The 23463-nt window shown below is 41.7% G+C and overlaps 1 protein-coding gene across 1 annotated transcript in view; it reads left to right on the plus strand.

Moving 5' to 3' along the window:
- Positions 1 to 22254, plus strand: part of LOC136668385 (E3 ubiquitin-protein ligase UHRF2-like) — a 47094-nt gene extending 24840 nt beyond the window's left edge. Inside the window, exons 4-16 of the mRNA XM_066645877.1 lie at positions 2475 to 2693; positions 3954 to 4063; positions 4346 to 4532; positions 5531 to 5654; positions 8258 to 8365; positions 10600 to 10704; positions 12019 to 12125; positions 13460 to 13622; positions 15181 to 15318; positions 15416 to 15650; positions 15928 to 16076; positions 16662 to 16760; positions 18172 to 22254. Of these exons, the coding sequence (XP_066501974.1) occupies positions 2475 to 2693; positions 3954 to 4063; positions 4346 to 4532; positions 5531 to 5654; positions 8258 to 8365; positions 10600 to 10704; positions 12019 to 12125; positions 13460 to 13622; positions 15181 to 15318; positions 15416 to 15650; positions 15928 to 16076; positions 16662 to 16760; positions 18172 to 18318 (1891 nt within the window). The 3' untranslated portion in view covers positions 18319 to 22254. The remainder of the gene's footprint in view (positions 1 to 2474; positions 2694 to 3953; positions 4064 to 4345; positions 4533 to 5530; positions 5655 to 8257; positions 8366 to 10599; positions 10705 to 12018; positions 12126 to 13459; positions 13623 to 15180; positions 15319 to 15415; positions 15651 to 15927; positions 16077 to 16661; positions 16761 to 18171) is intronic.
- Positions 22255 to 23463: the final 1209 nt, after the last annotated feature.

Genomic DNA, 23463 nt, shown 5'->3' on the forward strand with positions numbered 1-23463 from the left:
GGAGTGTGGTGTGTTCTCTCTGTGTCTGCGTGGGTTTCCTCCGGGTGACTGTCTGTGAGGAGTGTGGTGTGTTCTCCCCGTGTCTGCATGGGTTTCTTCCGGGTGACTGTCTGTGAGGAGTGTGGTGTGTTCTCTCCGTGTCTGCGTGGGTTTCCTCCGGGTGCTCCGTTTTCCGCCAACAGTCCAAAAACACACGTTGGTAGGTGGATTGGCGACTCAAATAGTGTCCGAGTAAGTGAATGTGTGTGTGTGTGTGTCTGTGTTGCCCTGTGAAGGACTGGCGCCCCCTCCAGGGTGTGTTCCCACCTTGCGCCCTATGATTCCAGGTAGGCTCTGGACCCACCGCGACCCTGAACTGGATAAGCGCTTACAGACAATGAATGAATGAATGAATGTTGGCAGAAACAATAGCGTTTTGAGTAATGAGAAAGTACCCAATATGGCGGCTGTTACACACTGTGGGGAAAAGCACTTACCAACATTTTATTTAGTTAATTCTGTATTCATTTATTTATGTATGATAGGTATTTTTTAAATGAGCAGCTTAATTATTCGTTAGCCACATTAGCATCGCAGCTCCTGTGTAAAACTAAAGATGTAAACCTCAGACGCTGAATGTTCCATAATTAATGCCCCTCATCGTCAGTTGTGATTAAAGAGCATTCAATATTTACACGACACAAGACACAGACTCAGGCACCGAATTACAGAGGATTATTATTATAGGCCAACAAATTACAGTCAAAGGCGGTATCATCTCTAATGGGTTATATTTTTATTAGTTTATTGTTTTAATGGGGGTTATTTTTATTAAGCGCACTGTTAAGTTAATGCAGTTGCTCAGACGACTGCTGTTCCACTCAGTCTGGGTTCCTGTAATCCTCTTAAACCCCCCCTCCCCGAAAAAAGAGAAAATCAACCTCTCTCTCTCACTGTCTCTCTCACTCTGTGTGTGTGTGTGTGTCTGTCTCTCTCTGTCTCACAGAATCTCTCTCACTCAACAAGTCATAACAGGACACTTATTTTGCTTTAGGTTTTTTTGTTCCTCATTTCATTATTTGCTGCATGCTTCTTTGCCTTTATTAACATTTCCATTATTTTTAAGGAGACAAGGTTTTAGTTTCTTAAAAATGCAGCAGACACACCTCCAAAGTTCAGTCTTAGAATTTATTTTTTAATTGTCTGCTGCTCCTGATTAAAGTAAATCCCCGACTCATTCAGTGATGTTGAGGTCTGGTCTCTGACGCTGTGATCACATTGCTATAAAAACACCAAAAGCTTGTTTGTTTGATTTACGTATGTTCTTTTGTATCTATTTCCTTTTCCTTCACGCTCTTGCACTCTCTTTCTCTCTCTCTCTCTCTCTCTCTCTCTCTCTCTCTCTCTCTCTCTCTCCTAGTCTCTCGCTCTCTCTCTTTCTTTCTCGCTCTCTCTTGCTCTCTTTCTCTCTCTCCTACTCTCTTTCTCTCTCTCTCTTTTTCTCTCTCTCTGTCTCTCTCTCTCTCCCTCTCTCTCTCTCTCTCTCCTTCTCTCTCTCTCTCTCTCTCTCTCTTTCTTTCTCCGTCTCTCTCTCTTTTCTCTCTCTCTCTCTCTCTCTCTCTCTCTCTTTCTCTCCTCTCTCTCTCTCTCTCTCTTTCGCTTTCTTGTTGTCTATGATAGTGTTCTGAATGTCAATGGGATTCAGTGCACACGCACACATGCATACACACACATGCTTACACACACACACACACACACACACATTGGATTATTCCCAAGGCTAAGGCTCATAGCCAAAGTGTGTGAATCCGTGTATGTGTGTGTGTGTGTGTGTGTGTGTGTGTGTGTGTGTGTGTGTGTGTGTGCTGACACTGTAAGCTGGCATAAAAAAGGACAACACTCATGGTTGTCAAATTTTCTAAACCCCTGAAATAAAGTTTTTTCAACTTTTTGAACTTTCAAAATATTGTAATTTTAAATGTTTTTAAACCCAGGAAATACATAGAAACCCTTCAGAAAATAAATGCAATGTTTAAATGTTCACAGTATGGCATAGTTTATTTATTTTCACTTCATCAGGATAGATGAAAACATTTGCACATAACTGAATATTGTGTGTGTTCTACCTGTGTCTGTGTGGGTTTCCTCCGGGTGCTCCGGTTTCCTCCCTCAGTCCAAAAACACACGTTGGTAGGTGGATTGGAGACTCAAAAGTGTCCCTAGGTGTGAATTTGTGAGTGTGTGTCGCCCTGTGAAGGTCTGGCGCCCCCTGCAGGGTGTATTCCCGCCTTGCGCCCAATGATTCCAGGTATGCTCCGAACCCACCGCCGCCCTGAACTGGATAAGGGCTACAGACAATGACTGAATATTGTGTTAGAATGTAGTTGATTTGTGTGCGTATATCAGATTGGGCTGTCTACACATTTGCTCACACCTCTTTACTTCAGTATCCTTAAGAGGTCACTCATGTTATTCTCTCCACTGTGTTTTGCCAGTTATCCGGAGAACGGTGTGGTGGAGATGAACGCAGAGGACGTTCGTCCGCGAGCTCGGACGGTGCTGAAATTCGAGCAGCTTGAGGTTGGGCAGGTGGTGATGGTCAACTATAACCTGGAGCTTCCTGAGGAGAGGGGCTTCTGGTACGACGCCGAAATCCTCGCCCTCAACCAGGCCTCCAGAACCAAGAAGGAGGTCCGCGTTAAGATCCTGCTCGGGTAAGAGCTAAAGGTCAACTCTCGTGAGCCTGTAATGGCATCTCAGGTTTTAGTTTGTAGTTAATATATGAGAGAATAAATCGGTGTGAGGCCTATATAAGGACTTCCATGTCTAAGCTCTAATTATTTATACGACAGAACAGAGTGGGAATTCTGAAAAAGGCTTTTTCTATTATATAACTGTTGCAAGTTATTGAATAAACAGTCTTTACTAACACTTATTTGGTTAATTTTTAACATTTGTCATAGTATTAGATTTCCCCGTGTCCGTGTGCATTGTGTGTGTCTTCCCTGTGTCTGCGTGGGTTTCCTCCGGGTGACTGTCTGTGAGGAGTGTGGTGTGCTCTCTCTGTGTCTGCGTGGGTTTCCTCCGGGTGACTGTCTGTGAGGAGTGTGGTGTGTTCTCCCTGTGTCTACGTGGGTTTCTTCCGGGTGACTGTCTGTGAGGAGTGTGGTGTGTTCTCTCTGTGTCTGCGTGGGTTTCCTCCGGGTGACTGTCTGTGAGGAGTGTGGTGTGTTCTCCCTGTGTCTGCGTGGGTTTCCTCCGGGTGACTGTCTGTGAGGAGTGTGGTGTGTTCTCTCTGTGTCTGCGTGGGTTTCCTCCGAGTGACTGTCTGTGAGGAGTGTGGTGTGTTCTCCCTGTGTCTGCGTGGGTTTCCTCCGGGTGACTGTCTGTGAGGAGTGTGGTGTGTTCTCCCTGTGTCTGCGTGGGTTTCCTCCGGGTGAGTGTCTGTGAGGAGTGTGGTGTGTTCTCCCTGTGTCTACGTGGGTTTCTTCCGGGTGACTGTCTGTGAGGAGTGTGGTGTGTTCTCTCTGTGTCTGCGTGGGTTTCCTCCGGGTGACTGTCTGTGAGGAGTGTGGTGTGTTCTCCCTGTGTCTGCGTGGGTTTCCTCCGGGTGACTGTCTGTGAGGAGTGTGGTGTGTTCTCCCTGTGTCTGCGTGGGTTTCCTCCGGGTGAGTGTCTGTGAGGAGTGTGGTGTGTTCTCCCTGTGTCTACGTGGGTTTCTTCCGGGTGACTGTCTGTGAGGAGTGTGGTGTGTTCTCTCTGTGTCTGCGTGGGTTTCCTCCGGGTGACTGTCTGTGAGGAGTGTGGTGTGTTCTCCCTGTGTCTGCGTGGGTTTCCTCCAGGTGACTGTCTGTGAGGAGTGTGGTGTGTTCTCTCTGTGTCTGCGTGGGTTTCCTCCGGGTGACTGTCTGTGAGGAGTGTACACTGTAATGGTCACTCTGACCCTCCCCTCTCTCTGATTGGTTGCTTTGCAGAGGTCCAGGGGATATCATTGATGATTGTAAGCTGCTGTTCCTTGATGAGATTTACCGCATAGAAAAACCTGGAGCACGACCACTTTCAGCTGCTGACGGCCAGTTCAAACGTAGGCTCTGCTGAACGTACACACACACACAACATACACAAGGCAAGGCAATGCAAGTTCATTTATAGAGCACCAAAAAAATGTATAAACAAGTGACAAATTGAAGAAGAAACACAACATAAAACATTTTACACTTTAAAAGATATATATTTTTATAATATGCTTGTAGAGACATATCCAGGAAAATGGTCAGTGACACAGTTTTCATAGTTTAGCCCTTGTATACCACCACAATGGATTTGCAAGAAAGAAAGAGTGAGATTTGCTTTGTGTGTGTTGTAGGTAAGAGTGGTCCGGAGTGTAAGCACTGTAAAGCGGACCCGGATGCCGAGTGCAGGTTCTGTTCCTGCTGCGTGTGTGGAGGAAAGCAGGACGCTCACATGCAGTTGCTGTGTGACGAGTGTAACATGGCCTTCCATCTATACTGCCTCAACCCCCCACTGTCCACCATCCCCGACGATGAGGACTGGTGAGAACACACAGATGAATTCGTAGTTGTAGAGCACGGTCTGTCCTAAAGTTCCCAGACTAATAACCATGCCCTGCGCCCATGTAGAGCCCGTATCCTGTTAGAAGTGAACACACTGCAGGCAGAAGTTTAACACCCAGAGCTTTCTTTATTTTAGAATCAACACCTTGCAAGGGTTTCACTCAGAATAAAATAAACTTGCAGGTTCCTTTGCTGCACATTTACTTTTCAGCATGGCTTTCTTTCTCAGTGTCCCTCTCTCTCTGGCCTCTGATGCTGACTGAGGACAAAAGAGGCATATTAATGGGCTGTATGAGCCACACACAGGTGAAGGGCACCATTAATCAGTTCACTGGTGCACTCGCAGGCGGCGCTCGGCCAGGGTGCACCACCACAACACGATGGCGGCTCCTCAGAGCCCAGGCTGTAGTCTAGCTGGGTTGTTATGTCACCGAAAGTGTGATGGATACATCATATACAGCCAAGAAATGCAGGCTTCTTGTCTGCTATTACTGAAAAATATGATCTAAAAAGACCCCAAAAGTCTCCAGAATAGAGTTTGTTTTACATTTTTTATGCTTTTAAACTGATCCATTGCTCTCTTTGAAACTGTTGGAGGTGGGGACTAATTGCGTATTCATAGAGCCATGCATACTGAATGAAGGCAAAGGAGCAGAGTTACATCTAAACCACTTTAAGGCATTAGATTTTAGATACAACGCTAAGTTTTTGGAGGTTTAGCCAATGGCAGGAGACAACACTACTCCTCTTGTGGGCAGAATACTATCGATTCCTCACAGGGAACTTCCTACACCTTCTGCGAAACCTTTCCAGACGATTAGAAGCACAACAAAGGGGAGCAAAGCCTTCGTTTGAGATGAAACGTTGAATTAGCATCCGTCCAAAACCCTTTGGCCATGTGTACATTTGGATGAAGCTTATTTAAACAAAGTAACTGAGATTTACTAATGTAAATGTGTGTGTGTTTGGGTGTTCAGGTACTGCCCCACTTGTAAGAATGACACCAGTGAGGTGGTGAAGGCCGGTGAGAAGCTAAAGACCAGTAAGAAAAAAGCTAAGATGCCTTCAGCCACCAATGGGAGTCAGCGGGACTGGGGCAAGGTGAGCTCTTCTAACACACTGGACTGTCAGAGATTTCTCAGCACAGTGGACCACTCCAATAGCCTAAGCAATAATGTAAGTGTTTCTAATAAAGTGACCAGTGAGCGTAAGAGCAAGGTTGGTGTTTCTAATAAAGTGGCCAGTGAGCATAAGAGCGAGGTTATAGTTTTTAATAGTGTGATCAGTGAGTGAAAGAATGTAGAGGGGGTGTTTCTAATAAAGTGGCCATGACGTATAATGCTGTACTGTAGTAGCTTTAATTTTTTACACGTGCATTAATGTGTAGACACGTTGCAAAGTGGCTGTGAGTCAGAGCTGTTTAATTTTCTTTCATATTCCGTTACGAATGCTACACACCGTGGTGAGGTTATTTCCAGACAGCGAGGATATTGGGTAAAAATGAAGTACGACATGAAAAAGACTCAAATATAGACAAATTAGTGACTCAGGCAGCATCCGTGTAATCAGTTGCTTGTCTAGAGTCTCCGGGGTGTAGCGGTGGGCACCATGGTACAAAGTTTATATCACAATATCATGATAATTTTCACTATATAGTTCAAGTGGGCTAATTTTTGTCTAAATCCGGCTAAACTATTTCTGCTCTATTTGCAGTAAAACGTGATATAAGTGCTACTGATATTCGCAGAAAAGCATAAATATCTCAATAACAATAAACTACCACCACATTGTCCACCTCTTAATGGAAAAATCCAGTCACATGTCGAGTCCCTTGTGTGTTGACTTTCTGCATCGCTAACGGACATGCTAACTGGTTTAGCTAAAACGGCTAACAACCTTTTCCTCCTCTTTAAGGTGGAATTATTAATACATGTGTTTGTTTTTAGACAGATATCCGTGGTTTTTGAAAATCGCTTTTATTTCAGTGTTGGACAAATTAGGAACCAAACTTTCTTTCACTTGTTTGACGTTTGAGAACGACATGTTTTGCTAACTGACTGGCTGCTATGAAGTAAGTACGTAGCCTCTGCGTGCGCCTGTATACGTGTTACTGTGTCACATGTGAAGCCAGAGGAAACGTTTGTTTCTTAAGACATCTTCTCTGTGTCTCAGGAGAAATAAAAGAGATCAACTTAAAATTTTATTTTGAGAATTACTTTCCTTTGGGAAACCATTATTTTTCTACACGGTAACTGCAGAGTTACCACCCCCTCCCCCACTGGAAAATCATTTGTTTTATTAATAAGACCTCAGAAATGTTTCAATTATTTCACTATAAAGTACAAATAAAATGTAATTTTTCCTGATTTCTTTAATCATCTGTAGATAAACTTAATGTGTCGCGAACACTCTCCACACAATGGGGATGAGGGTGTCCTTCTTTCCAATAATAGACAGTACAGTGAGCGGAAAGTCCCGGAGGACGAGGGACTTCCCCACTCAGAGAGGTTTGAAATGGTGGAAAGCCTCATTTGAAGTTTCTCTGAGATATTAGACCTGAATCTGTCACACGTTTCTCCATCTGAAGACTGCAGCAGGCTCAGTCCTGCTCTGTGTTTCCTGTTAAATGAATAAGGATGAAGTCACGGCTGTGTTTTACAGTAACAGGCTTTATTCAGGACACAGTGCGCCAAATGTGTGTGTGTGTGTGTGTGTGTGTGTGTGTGTGTATTTGAGTCATAACAGGGAGACACCTCCTGTGGTTACTCTATCTGAAACTAGTAGTGTAGTAGTGGGGGATTTGTGTGTATGTGTGTGTGTGGTTGGGGGGGGGGGGGGAGGCGGGGGGTGGGGGGTGGGGGGTGGTATCGTTTAACAGGACCATACTGTGTGTAACTACATAGTATTGCGAGTCCAAAATTAACTTGAATACACATGGAATAATATCTAATATCACTTATTTTTTATTTACTGTCCTACATTTACCTTTACTTTATGGCTAAAAAATTAAATAAGAAAGATATTGTAGACAGAGAGATATAGCAGGTCTATGCCTCTGTATATCTGTGTGTTTGTGTGTGTGTGACTCATGTCCTCTTCTTTTGAGTCGCTGCTGCCTGTGGGGATGATTCAGGCTGCTGTGAGATTTTACTGGAAACACTGGAGTAAAAACATTGACTTGTTAATTCCTGGAAAGAGATTATTCTAATTATTAACGTACAGCCAAAACATTAAAATGACCATGCTCTTGCTACAGTCATTGTCCGCTGACTTTACAGGGTAGAGGCCCTTTGTAGTTCTACAGTCACTGATTCACCCTATATTCATCGGTCATGATTTAGGTGGTGGATCATTCTCAGCGCTGCAGTGACACTGACGTGGTGGTGGTGTGTTAGTGTGTGTTGTGCTGGTGTAGAGTGGATCAGACACAGCAGTGCTGCTGGAGTTTTTAAACCCCTCAGTGTCTGGACTGAGAACAGTCCACCGACCAAAAACATCCAGCCGACAGCGTCCTGTGTCACTGATGAAGGACTAGAGGACGAGCGACACACACTGTGCAGCGACAGATGAGCTACTGTCTCTGACTTTACATCTACAAGGTGGACCAACGAGGGAGGAGTGTCAGTGAGTTTCATCCACTGTACCAGCACCACTCAGGAACCTGATCATGTGTGTGTGTGTGTGTGTGTGTGTGTGTGTTACAGGGAATGGCATGTGTTGGTCGTACTAAAGAATGCACCATCGTTCCCTCCAATCATTACGGGCCAGTTCCTGGTGTTCCCGTAGGAACCACATGGAAGTTCCGGGTGCAGGTGAGGAAACACTATGTTCAATAATCACTTGGTCTTTCACACAAATCACCAAAATCAGACACTTATTTTGTTCTTTAAAATAGCTGAAGTGATTGAAATCCGATTTTTTTGCTTTAATGTGACTCAGATCCGATCTTTTCAGGGCTGTGCGGAAATGAATCAGATTTGACTCCTTTTCAGATTGGAGTCTTTGATCATATACGTATATGACTCGTGGACATGTGACATGAATGTGAACAGTCAGAATGGGTTTCACGTGTGTTTGCCTGCACGTATGTGGCTAAGGCTGTCGCCTGAGCTAACACCAGCAGCAAAGCTAAACAACAGTGGAGTTGTTAGTGCCAAATAGTGCCATACTCCCTAAAAAGTGCACTTCAAAGATTAAAAAACTAAAACTATTACACCCGGAGGAAACCCACGCAGACACAGGGAGAACACACCACACTCCTCACAGACAGTCACCCGGAGGAAACCCACACAGACACAGGGAGAACACACCACACTCCTCACAGACAGTCACCCGGAGGAAACCCACGCAGACACAGAGAGAACACACCACACTCCTCACAGACAGTCACCCGGAGGAAACCCACGCAGACACAGGGAGAACACACCACACTCCTCACAGACAGTCACCCAGAGGAAACCCATGCAGACACAGAGAGAACACACCACACTCCTCACAGACAGTCACCCGGAGGAAACCCACGCAGACACAGGGAGAACACACCACACTCCTCACAGACAGTCACCCGGAGGAAACCCACGCAGACACAGGGAGAACACACCACACTCCTCACAGACAGTCACCCGGAGGAAACCCACGCAGACACAGGGAGAACACACCACACTCCTCACAGACAGTCACCCGGAGGAAACCCACGCAGACACAGGGAGAACACACCACACTCCTCACAGACAGTCACCCGGAGGAAACCCACGCAGACACAGGGAGAACACACCAGACTTTTTTTGTTTTTGTCCTATACATGAAGTCTGTGAGGTGTTTGCTGTCCTCCCGAGCAAAATGCAATGCACATTACAATACTAACACATCCATTTTTACAGTTTCAATACAAAAAAATATGACATTGTCTCACAAATATCATGTTTTGTTGATGTTGACATATATGTAACAGTATGTGCATGCATGCAGTTTCAGCGATAGATTTGTTCTCATTACAGACAGATATAGGACATTTATGAATTTGAACCGTCAAAGTGGCCAAATCCGGTCTGAGCAGACAGTGGAATTGATTACTGTAGCCTGTGCTGTGAACTTATGTCAAGAAAAAGAACAAGGCTTGTACATTTGGCTGTGACAGTGAAAGTATGCAGCTGTTAATAAAGATTTGCAAATAAATAAATAAATATAAATATGACTCTTGGGCGGCACGGTGGCGCAGCAGGTAGTGTCGCAGTTCGGGTCCCGCTCCGGGTGACTGTCTGTGAGGAGTGTGGTCTGTTCTCCCTGTGTCTGCGTGGGTTTCCTCCGGGTGACTGTCTGTGAGGAATGTGGTGTGTTCTCCCTGTGTCTGCGTGGGTTTCCTCTGGGTGACTGTCTGTAAGGAATGTGGTGTGTTCTCCCTGTGTCTGGGTGGGTTTCCTCCGGGTGACTGTCTGTGAGGAATGTGGTGTGTTCTCCCTGTGTCTGCGTGGGTTTCCTCTGGGTGACTGTCTGTGAGGAGTGTGGTGTGTTCTCCCTGTGTCTGCGTGGGTTTCCTCCGGGTGACTGTCTGTGAGGAGTGTGGTGTGTTCTCCCTGTGTCTGCGTGGGTTCTCTCCGGGTGACTGTCTGTGAGGAGTGTGGTGTGTTCTCTCTGTGTCTGCGTGGGTTTCCTCCGGGTGCTCCGGTTTCCTCACACTCTCAAAAAACACACGTTGGTAGGTGGATTGGCGAGTCAAAGGTGTCCGTAGGTGTGTGTGTCACCCTGTGAAGGACTAGCGCCCCCTCCAGTGTGTATTCCCGCCTTGCGCCCAATGATTCTAGGTAGGCTCTGGACTCACCGCGACCCTGAACTGGATAAGGGGTTACAGACAATGAATGAATATGACTCTTGTTACGCTTTGCTTCTCATCAGAATTTAAATGATGAATTCACTAATAGAAAGAGTCCAAAACGACGTTTAATAAATTGTTACCTAAATTGCCTTTAAAAGAGATGGTTTGATTTAAACAGAGATTAAATGGATGTGCAATAAATATTATAAATGCATGTTTTGTGACTGTCTGTAGGTAAGTGAAGCGGGAGTTCATCGTCCTCACGTGGGCGGGATCCACGGCCGAAGTAACGACGGCTCGTACTCCCTCGTCCTTGCTGGCGGCTTCGAGGACGAAGTGGTGGGTGTTAGCATTCAGCGCTAGGAGAGCACAGTACATTACATAACATAATCTCTTCTTGACTGACCTCTCTCTGTCTCTCTCTCTCTCGCTCTCGTTTTCTCTTTTCTCTTTCCTCTCCTCTGTCTCGACTGGCCTGTTCATATTGTAACTGTTCCAGTTTATACATAAACTACTCTTTTTTCCATGTAGTGCTGCTTGTCTTCTTTCTCTTTCTGCTTCTTTTTCTTTCTTTTTCTCTCCTCTCTTTTTCTCGCACTCTCCTTCTCTCGTTTCTCTCTCTCTCTCTCTCTCTCTCTCTCTCTCTCTCTCTCTCTGTCTCTCTCTCTCTCGTTCTCCCCACATTTATTGCTTCTTCTCTCAATGACTGCTGTGAATCTTGTTTGCTCCTTTAGAAAAACGTAAGTGTAAAAAAGTGCAGGGTTAGTCTCTGATTTTGTTGGAGAATAACAAGAGTCCAAGACGGCGTCCTTTCCTAATGACTGATCCAGGAACAGCTGTTAACTGTTGCATATCACAGCTGTGCTGTACAATGTGTAAATACAGCCAAAGCTACTTTGAATAAAAAATAAATCTCCCTACAATACCCCTCTGGTTTTGACAAATGCGCCCATGCATCAAATCCAATGTTTATGTCAATGACTTTAGGACAGTTACAGCCCAGAAAAACATGGTTTTTAAACAATTCCATCCCATGGTGAGATAGTACGTGACTCACATCCGGAGTTATGAGGCCTTGAAGAGGGGTTGAGATGCACAAGACACACGCCCTTAGAAAATGCCCTGAGAATGTATGCAGGGTGAATGGGTTAATTCCCAGCCCAGAGCTGGAGGGGTTGATACCCCCTCTGGTGGACTCCTGACGTTAGGAATGGTCAGTTTCGTCTCATGTGCAGCTGCTGCAGAGCATCCTCTTCACAGAGAGTGAACTTTAAAAGACGTGAACTTAGCCATTAGAAGAGATATCTACAACTTTTGGACGTGATGAATATCATCGCTGTCCAAAGGAAAGCATGTTTTGGTCATTTATTCTTTTACTACATCATTTGAACACAGCAGCTGTCCTCCACATTGTGTAAACTATTTCATCATGAATGGACCAATAGAAATGCTCCAAAATGAACTGGAATAAACATGTTTTGACTTTGACTTCAACTGAAAGTTAAGAAGGGTTTTTTCGTTCTCTTGTAAAGTTACTATTTTGCAGATGCATGTTTCTCTTTGGGTAGCTTCAGTATGAGAGTTCATCATTGACTTCAACTTAATGTTACTGTTTTAATGACCACAGCTTTTCTGTGAACTTTGATGTTTCAGGACAGGGGAGACGAGTTCACGTACACGGGCAGCGGAGGTCGTGACCTCTCTGGAAACAAGAGGATCGGAGAGCACTCGTTTGACCAGACGCTTACACACATGAACAGGTGCTGAACGTTTGTTTTTTTTTAAGTGATAGGTCCACAAAAAGGGGCGGCACGGTGGAGCAGCAGGGACTGTCGCAGTCACACAGCTCCAGGGACCTGGAGGTTGTGGGTTCGAGTCCCGGGTGACTGTCTGTGAGGAGTGTGGTGTGTTCTCTCTGTGTCTGCGTGGGTTTCCTCCAGGTGACTGTCTGTGAGGAGTGTGGTGTGTTCTCTCTGTGTCTGCGTGTGTTTCCTCCAGGTGACTGTCTGTGAGGAGTGTGGTGTGTTCTCCCTGTGTCTGTGTGGGTCTCCTCCGGGTGACTGTCTGTGAGGAGTGTGGTGTGTTCTCCCTGTGTCTGCGTGGGTTTCCTCCCACAGTCCAAAAACACACGTTGTTAGGTGGATTGGTGACTCAAAAGTGTCCGTATGTGTGAGTGAATGTGTGAGTGTGTGTGTTGCCCTGTGAAGTACTGGCGCCCCCTCCAGGGTGTATTCCTGCATTGCACCCAATGATTCCAGGTAGGCTCTGGACCCACCGCGACCCTGAACTTGATAAGGGTTACAGATAATGAATGAATGAATGAAAGGTCCACAAAAACATCATCCAGTTTTCCTAAAGAACACTGATCAATGCAGAAAATCAGCTAAGACAAGTTTAGGTTGTGACTTTGCTTATGTGCACATTAATATAATGTTAATTTAAGTCTGGCCACAAAGTGTGATGTTTTGAGGAGGTAAATATGTCATAGCTGCCATCTTGTTACGAAATACTTGTGTTCAATAATCCATGGTTCCAGTCGAGGACACGTGAAAACGAAGTCACGCTGAGCATTGCCATCAATTTCTGTTGAAAAAGGGGGACAGGGAGGTAAGAGAGAGAGAGAGAGAGAGAGACAAAGAAGGAGAGAGAGAGAGAGAGAGAGAGAGAGAGAGAGAGAGAGAGAGAGAGAGAGCAAGGTAGAGAGATGGCACAGGCATGGTAAACATTGTTTAATGTGGAATATAAAGGCAAAATCATATAAACAATATAAAGGCAAGGGCTACTGCATCCAAAAATGACAGAATTCTGAGTTTCACATTTATGACTGAATATAAACACAATCACAAATTGTGTGGAGTTGTTCAGAAAACTCTAATAGACTCCTTTAAGTGATTCATAAACCTGTATTACACACTGCTATAGTTAAATATGGTCTAAAGTACATTAGCTTAGCGATGGTAGCCGTCTAGAACCCTGAATATGTTTTGTATTTTAGTCCATATTTATGAAGGTCATTAACATTTTGTTTACAACGGTTTATCCTGTGTGGACAGACTTGAGCCTGATCTCTTCCGTGTTGACCTCTGACCCTCAGGGCCCTGGCACTGAACTGCGACGCCCCTCTCAATGACAAGGATGGGGCAGAGTCTCGGAATTGGAGGGCGGGAAAACCAGTGCGAGTGATCCGGAGCTCAAAGGGTCGGAGAATAAGTAAATATGCTCCAGAGGAGGGCAACCGCTACGATGGCATCTATAAGGTAGCAAAACTGTTTCTCACACACAAGAGAAGCGGGTCTGTTACATTCTCTTGGGCCTGGTTACGGATGGCTGTGGGTGTGAAATTCTTTTGTTCCTACATCCAATTACATGTCTTTGTGTGTGTGTGCGGTGTGTGTGTGTGTGTGTGTGCGTGCGGGTGTGTTTTATTAACATGATGTTGTATGCTGGATATTTTTCTTATGACATGCAGTCTTGAATTGCCCAAGAACAATTTCCCCTGGTGGGATAATAAAGTTAATATTAATCTTAATCTTAATCTTAAAGGAACAGTAGGTAAGCTTTTTTTCCTCATAATTGTTTTTTTTTTTTTGCTCCTAGGGCTCCCCCTAGTGTAATTTCATTTTTACAACACTGTTCTTGAAATCAATGAGCAGGGGGATGGAGAGGGTTGTTTTCCTACCCTCCTTCAAATGTTACATAGTGCAGTTTCTGCTGTGCTGAGCACAGAGTAGCAACGACAGAGGCTCTGTTCTCCCTATTACAGCTCAATGGGGCATCACAATGAATTTATAGCTGTAATTTTAATGTATAAATATTACATAATGTTGCTTTAATCATCATTAGTCCCAGTGCCTAGTCAGGGGACCTACTTCCATGTGGAAAATGAAAACTTAATACATCAAACTACTCTCAATAGCTTTGTCTTTAGATAAACATATTTAGCTAAATGGTTAAACATAACAAATTGTAATAAATAAATAAACAATTAGTGATACAGCAGCATCCAAACACTGATTTTCTTATTTGTTTGTTTATTTTTTACACATTGAGAGTGCCCCAAAATGCACAAATAGTAATCCCCAAGCTAGGGTCTATGCCCACAACAGTAACACACTCTAAATACTCTACAATGTGAAATAAAAATAAACCTACACTCTGCCCTTTAGATGCTGTGGTGGAGTTATAGCTATAAACACCAGTAGCTATAAACACTCTCATATTTAGCTTGATGTATACATATATATTGGTTATTTATTTGTAAATGTACTTAAATGAGTGGAAATCAGATATGCTAGAACTACAGCTGAAAGGTTGCCATGGAGATGGCCTCTGTTGTTGAGGTCAGAATGATCAGGTGACGCAAGGTCATGTTACTGAGTTCACATGTAGTATTTCCTGTCTCTGCCTTTGTGGGTTTTGTGGTGACTCAAACTGAAAAACAAAAACTATCTATCTTGCCTTAAAAACACACACACACACACACACACACACACACACACACACACACACACACACACATATATATATATATATATATATATATATATATATATATATATATATATATATATATATATATATATATAAAACGAGAGAGAGAGAGAAACATTTACACTCTGTATACACTATATGTGTATATATAGAACAATTGCTGGATTAGAAACCATTAAATTGACCATGACTGCAGATACAAGGTAGGTGTTCCTTATCCAGTGATCGTTCAATGTATATACAAGTCTTCCTAATGGGTTTATGTGGGTGTACTGTAGTGTTATGTAGTGTTTATAAGGCTGTATCCTGTACTTGTGTGTTCAGGTGGTAAAGTACTGGCCGGAGATTGGTAAGTGTGGTTTTCTGGTGTGGCGTTACCTGCTGAGACGAGACGATCTGGAGCCAGCTCCTTGGACACCAGAGGGTATTGAACGCAGTAAAAAACTTGGCCTGAAGGTGCAGGTGAGGACACAAACAAACATGCAGAAAATTCACATTTTAATTATTATCAGTAATTCTCTTTTTTATATATTATCTCTCTCTCTCTCTCTCTCTCTAGTATCCTCCTGGTTATTTGGAGGCTATGGCTAATAAAACTAAGAAGGAAGCAAGTGCACGGGGGTCTCGGGGGCTACTGAGAGGTAAAAGACATGGAGGCAGAGGGCGACCAAAGTCAGGACGACCAGCAAAGAGAGTGAAGGAGGAAGAACATGAGGAAGAAGAGGAGAAGGCGGAGGTGAATGTGGATGAAGAGGTGCACAGTAATGGTGACCAAGAGACACCAAAAAACAAAGGTGTGTTTGTGAAAACACATAGCACAAGACATGCTATTACATTGTTACTTTAATAGTTGACATATAATTATATAATTTAATGGTTTTTTTTAATTGTAAAATATTTCCTCCAAGATTTGAATTTTATTCCATTATTTATTACATTTTTTTAACTCTTTTGTAAAGTCAGTCTGTTGGAGATTTCAGGTTTTGTACTGACAGTGGTGATATAACATATAACACACATATAACATATATATATATGTGTGTGTGTGTGTGTGTGTGTGTGTTTTTGTAGAGTGTAAAGAGCCAGACGAGCCCAGTTCGAAGCGTGTGAAGGAGGTGGAGGCGTTTGTTTTATCCGAACAGCAGCGTTTCCTCATACAGCAGGACCAAGCCAATAAAAAACTCTGGGACGAAGCTCTCAGCTTCCTCGTTGAGGGACCGGTACTAATACACACACACACACAAAATCATACAGTATATAAAAAGTTACAGTTCAGGAAATGCCATTCTAAATGCTGGTCATTAGCTTCCATTGTGTTAGCTACATTAGCTTCCATTGTGTTAGCTACATTAGCTTCCAATGGAGGTAACACAATACTGAGTTACGCATTACAGTAATACAATTACTTTTTCCTGTAATCATATTACAGTAATTTTATAATGATTATGTTACTTCCGTTACTGTTATTTACGTAGGTGTTTCTAACACAGCAGTATTCAATATAATTTTGTATATCAAATCTTATTCACTTCAGCCACACACATTGTCAGTTCTAATACATCTGGATTCTGGAAACAAATTAAGGAGCCGTTCAGAATGAATAGCTATTTAAATACAGATAAGATAGATTTCAGTCCCTAAATTGCTGTGTGATCTCAGCAGCATTGTTAGTTATTTAAGGCGGTATAATTAAGACATTATGGTTTCCACGGCGTAAACCGAGCGCCTCTACAGAGCGACTCGTGCTGTGCTGGTCCTGCTGTTGCCGTGGTGACAGTCACGCATCACTTCCTGTCATCCTGCAGAACTTCTTGCGGAAGGTGGAGCAGATCTTCATGTGTGTGTGCTGCCAGGAGCTCTCCTTCCAGCCCATCACCACGGCCTGCCAGCACAATGTGTGTAAGGTGAGGAGAGTTTGTGTGACTCTGTGGACCAATATTACCATCGTGAAATGATGAGTCCTTCTCTCAAGACTGACTTGTTAATTAAAATTAATGACTTATTTTTTAAAACACTGACCCGAAATCTTAAAAAAATTTAGTACAGACCTAAATTATTCACAATCTACATAAATTCAGTATGAATTATTTATTCGGCATCTACTATAAATACTTAAGCATCAAGTATGAATTATTTAGTAGCTACAATGAATGATCTCCTGTGAATTATTCAAACTCCAGTATGAATTATTCTGTATCTGTTATCATTTACTAATTATCTGATATGAGTTATTCTCATTAAAATTATAAGAATGTTGTATCAATTGTGAATTTTTAAGGGTTCACTATGAATTATTCAGTGATTCGTTGATCTATTATGACTTAATTCAGTATCCCATATTAATTATTTACAATCTACTATGAAATACTGAATATGTCCTTTTAATTATTCAGAATCCAGTTTGAATTATTCCGTAGCCACTATTAATTATTCATGTTCGTTTTGAATTATTCAGTATCTACTAATTATTCAGTATCTGCTACAGATTATTTAGTGTAAATTATGGGTTATTCAGTAGCCACTATTAATTATTCATACTCTTTTTGAATTATTCAGTATCTACTAATTATTCAGTATCTGCTACAGATTATTTAGTGTAAATTATGGGTTATTCAGTAGCCACTATTAATTATTCATGCTCTTTTTGAATTATTCAGTATCTACTAATTATTCAGTATCTGCTACAGATTATTTAGTGTAAATTATGGGTTATTCAGTAGCCACTATTAATTATTCATGCTCTTTTTTTATTCAGTAGCCACTATTAATTATTCATGCTCTTTTTGAATTATTCAGTATCTACTAATTATTCAGTATCTGCTACAGATTATTCAGTGTAAATTATGGGTTATTCAGTAGCCACTATTAATTATTCATGCTCTTTTTGAATTATTCAGTATCTACTAATTATTCAGTATCTGCTACAGATTATTCAGTGTAAATTATGTATGAATTATTCAGTAGCTACTGTGAAGTGTCATTAATGCCTATGAATTAATCCGGATTTCTTTTTTTGTGAGAAATCAAAAGTACAACCAACTTCTGAAACTGAACTTGGTTACAGATTTCTTCTAACCTAAAACCTAAAAGCACATCTCCTGAAAAGATTAGAAGTTATAATAAAGACAAAGACATTTATAAATGAATATATTTTAAAATACTGCGGAAAAAATAGCATGTGAAATGTCAGCTTATATGTGCTTTTAAATAATTTTCCTATAAAATTGCAAACAAATGTTTGTGAGCTCATGAGGTAGCGCCCCTGGTGAATGACCCTGTGTTGTTGTTTGTGTGGTTTCTGTTTCCTGTGTGCAGACGTGCCTGCAGAGATCGTTCAGAGCGGAAGTGTACACATGTCCGGCGTGTCGCCACGATCTGGGGAAAGACTATGCGATGATCCTCAACAAGAACCTCCAGCAGCTCCTGGATCAGTTCTTTCCAGGGTACAGCAAGGGCCGATGAGACAGAAGAGCAGAAAACGGACAGAAATCTCCATCCAGCGCAGTTCAACGGCACTCACAGTCAACAGGCATTCTTACGCACATACGCACTCACGCACACACGCACACATGCAAAAATACTCACAAAATGCACTAAGTCATACACTTAAATACCTACACAACAAAGAGACCACTGACACTCACACACAGACAGCAGTGTGCAAAAGTCAGAGAGCATCCTCCATTTACTTGAGTTCCAGTCAAAACTGCCATTAAAACAAGCAGATTAGAGATCTAATATTCCACTTGCTTAAGGTCAGGGGAAAGTCAAAGGATGAATAAAATGATTCAAAACTACAGAGAAAGTGAGATTCCTAAGAACTGCATCAAAATTTTTCCCATCAGTTTTTATCCCTGAGAGAGAGGAAAAATCAAGCTCCACGTTGCTTCAGATCTGAGCAAACCCACAGATGTGTGTGTCCATCTTTCTCCACATGAGTCTGAAAGGATGTGGAGTTGCCTAAAAACCCACTTCTAAGAAAAGGAAACAGACACAAAAGGAGAATATATGTACATAAAACAAGGGACTGGCCCCAGAGCTCAGACCTCAATATTACAGAAGGGGTTTGGTACTTCTTTGATTGTGCAGCCAACTACTAAGACAGAACTTCATTTACCTTCTTTTAGAAATTTAAAGCAAGTGTTGTATAAAAGGATAAAGCCATGGAATAGCCTGTGCAGGGCATTTTCCTGCCTTGAACTGAATAATTTGTTTTTAATGGGAATTTGACTAGACATTAAATAAATAAAGGGTGGTTTCTGACTTTTGCACAATTCTGTGCACATGTACACAAAGCACACACCCTCCATGTAGATGGATCCCCCTATCATTACCAGCCTTGTATCGCAGGACAATGACAATGACCCCAAGGAACTGTGGATGTCATCAGAACTCCTGTCACACTTCTCATGAACTGGGAATGACTCCAGCCCTCTCAGAGAAATGAATCTGCCCAGGATGGAACCAGTGCTAATGCTAACGCTAACGATATGCTAACACTTGCTAACCTTGTTGAGAAAACTCAACTGTGCTGTGGAATGTGGAGCCTGGGTTAACCAAACCTTGTTAGGCTAATAGTATTGAATGAGCAGCAGTGTTAGCATGCAGCATGCTAGTCACTGTCAACATAAGCATACAGACATTGTTGCTATTGCTAAAGTTTCTGCTAGCATTTGGATAAGCCATCCTATAAAAGCCAAGGTCTGAGTTATTCAGGCTTCAGTAACAGATACCATGGTGAAATTTTGCTAAACTTTCATTTAGCATGCTAATTTACTGAAGCCCATTTCCACCAAGAAGAGGAGAAAAACTGCCTGTTCTTTCCTCACAGATTTTTGACTAGTTTTTGTGAGACTACTTATCCAGACAAAATATTGATGTGTTTTCTCAAAATAATGACTTAGGATCTTGAAATAATGTTTATATTCTCAAGACTGATTTCAAAATAAGTCAAAATAAATTCTCATGAGCATCTCAAAATTGACTTTTTTTTTTTCAAAATATTTCTTAGAATCTAATAATATAGTGACTAATTTTTATAAATTTAGTATAATAAAATAATGCCTTATTTTTCTTGGGAAAATATACTGACGTATTTGAGATGACATTAAAATAACAATGGTATTTTGTTTTTAAAGAAAGAAGTAATTATGCCAGGATAATAACAATAATAATAATAATAGTTATGATGATGATGATGATAATAATAATAATTGGACATATTAAGTAAAATGTTTGAGAAAAATAATTATTTTGACTGTCATCACGGTAAGTCATTGTTTGATAAATCACCATTTTGGCATGTGTCTAACAGAACACAAAGTGTGGAGGTTTTCTCTGCTAGCTTGAGGAAATGGGCTTCAGCTGACAGTCTTTCTTTAGTACAGAATGCATCAGTTCTTGGTTGGGACTTAAAAAAAAAACACTACAAAGACGTCTCAGTGCTCTTGTTTGTCCAGGTGAAGAGATTCAGGTGGAATTCTAGTGATTTCACATTTTCTTCTAAGTGCTTTAATTAGAATGGTTCGTTAAACTGGATCACTGAAAATCAGACTCTAAATCCAGTCCCACAGGTTTAAGTAACACTGCACAGTGTTTTGGAGTATGGCAGTACAGTTTGAGGCACTTCAACTGATGTTTGCAATCCGGCCCAGCAATAATAGCACCTCAGCTAATGTTCGTTCGGTTTTCTTGCCAAAGGGTGAAGAGGAGTTACGTTATGGTTGAGATTGTCTTTCCTCCTGGTTCCTGTAGGGACTGTGGCTAACGATGAGGGAGTAAATGTGATGTTTGTGAGGTTTGCATTCAGAAAGATGCTAAGATTAAGGCCTTTACACACTGGTTTATTCATTCAGTTCAGGAAATTCTAATGAGAACCAATCAGTGAATCAATTACCAACACAGAATGAAAAAAAAATCAATGACACTGGAAATTTGAAACATGTCTAACACAAAAACAAGCTTGAATTTTTCAAAAATTCTCAAGGTTTAGCATTGTTTGTGCACATTCAGTGTGTAATGGCCTTAAAAACGCTGATCTAGATTTCAGATTTCTGCCCTGGCCTCTGACTTGATAGCTAGCTAATTTTTGTTATTAGAAATAAATAAAACTACCAGCTGTTATATTTTGGCCACATGCTTAGGAAATGCAGTTACAATTTCAGCTTGTTTTCCTGTGTCAATAACACACTTAATTCAGTGATTGAGATTGTTTTGGTGTCAACGGGCTGATTGTAGAAAGACATAGTGATGAATGGAACTAAAAATTTGTGCGTTGAATTGTGATAATGGAGGACAATTTAATTCAAAAATTCCAAATTTGGAACTTGGAATAACTTGTTTTGACAGGAATGTATCTTTTACAGACGTCTGGTTCCATTCGCCACCGCCGTGAACAATCCTTTCTTGCTAAATTTCTCTAAAACTGTGCATTTTATAAAACCCAAACCCACTCTGAAATCATTTTACATCTTTGTCGTTTACTTAAGCAGAGGTAGAAGCTTTTGTTTACAGGAATTTAAAATCCATACTGTTTGTGCTACAGAAACTGATTCTGGATCAGCGTATTCGGTCTTAGAGGCTTTGTGAATAGTGTGGGGTCAGAAAGTGAAAATTCTCTTATTCTACTTCACCAGTCTGCTTCTGTGTCATCCACTCAGTCCAGTTAACGGAGGGAGAGAGCATGTGGATCACTGCCTGTTCGTTTCTCTTTTCTGTGGTGATGTCCCGTTACTTTTCTTTTTTTTATTTTTTCTTCAAATTTACTATTCGTTGTTTTAAAGCAAAAATGGTTAAAAAATGTTCTGTCCTCTCTCAAGCAAACTGTGATGTGCCACATTTTCTCACAAAAGATCCGAATTTTTTCCTTTTTTGCAAGGTTTTTTTTCTCTCCATAAGTTGTATAATTTTTTCTCCGTAAGTAATATAATTCCCATGCCAGTGAGCAATGCTAGAAGATTCCTCATTTCTGTAAGCTTGACTCAATCCTCCCCTGCTCTCTCTCTCTATCTCTCTCTCTCTCTCTCTTTTTCTCTCCCTCTCCCTCTCTCTGCCTGTCTCTCTCGATTGTTTGCTCCAGTTCAATGTCACGTGAACGCTTCGCTATCCGTTCTCTGTTCTTTTGCACTTAACGAAAAAAAACAATACCTACAAAAAAAAAAAAACGTTGGAAAAGAGGTTAAAAAAGAGGATAATGTTTAATAATTTCTAATGTCAATAATGCTGAGTATGCCATTTTTCTATCTTTTAGTTACGGTTCTATTTTAATCATTAGCTATTTTGACGTGGCGAACATTACCTGCTGCACAGTCTGCCTCAGCAGTAAACATGGCTTCATATTGTGATTTGAAATTTTATACATGGTATTATACTTGATATGTACCTATTAAATATTTTGATTCCAGAATTAAAAGCTTCTTGTTTCTTCTGTTTTCCCAGTAAGGAATCTCACCACGCTAACCTGAGTGTAAATGCTGGAGTTGGGGTGCAATGAGTGACACAAGTGAGTCTAATTTTTTCACGTCTGCTCAAGGAGCACATTAAATGACCAATTTAAATGGCATTTAAAACGCTACCATCGTACGTACTTTCCAACTTCAGAGACATTTCATGGCTGCTGTCGTACTAGAAATTGGCTGTTTGTGGCACTCAGGGCTGGGCAGTGCAAACTGTCATCCATTTTATGTATTGAGCTAACAAACTGGGTAACTCAACAACCATAAACAACAAAGAAAACAACACTGATTAAGAAGACCCTGTAATCCAACCTCCCCACTGCATCGCGGTTATGTTTCGTTTCTTAATCAGCTTGGACTGTATCATATCTTAATTTGTGCTTATGCACGGCTACAGTTAGCATTTCCACCAATTTGGATCAACCATACTGTACAAAGCTCCGCCCCCTCAGGTCCCCACATCAAAATCACCCGCGCTATTGGATGAGGATGTGAATTCACATGGGATTTCTCTTGCAAAATGACTCTGATTACAATCTAGTGTGACCGTAACTTCATATTCATGAATGCTATTAAATATGAGTTTCTTGTGCACATACTACTAAATGTGAGTTAAATGCTGCCACATGTTCAGAGAGAGTTCTTCTAGCCACTGTCACCACAGCTACATTCCCTTTGGGCAGTGATGAAGAATTCTGTAATTCTGATTTGTGATGGCAATGTTTGTGTAGGCCAGATTTTCTTTTTAGTATAGTGTAACTAGTGTAACTTTTAAAAGCTAGTGTAACTTGGTCAAAGACTATCAACAAAAGTCAGTTTTAGGTCAGAATGCCCTTTAGTCTGAATACAGGAATCTGTTTTCTAACATGGCAACGTAGCAGTTGTGAGAGCCTTGTATGACAACAGTTGGCAACCAATGTCATCCTTCACATTTGCTATTCCTGAAACTTGGCTGAATACATGACTGGAAGCTACAAGCTAGCAACAATTGATGGTTCCCAACTCATGGTTTTGGAAAGGCCTTCTCCGACTCACTGTAATGCCATGCAGTCAGAGCAGTGTTTTGCTTACTGGTCCTAGATCAAAGGCATGGTGAGACCACAGGAATTAATAGTACACACACATCACAGCAAACGGCGGCACCCTGCCATGG

The sequence above is a fragment of the Hoplias malabaricus genome, chromosome 15 (assembly GCF_029633855.1).
Source record: "Hoplias malabaricus isolate fHopMal1 chromosome 15, fHopMal1.hap1, whole genome shotgun sequence".
Lineage (NCBI taxonomy): Eukaryota > Metazoa > Chordata > Actinopteri > Characiformes > Erythrinidae > Hoplias > Hoplias malabaricus.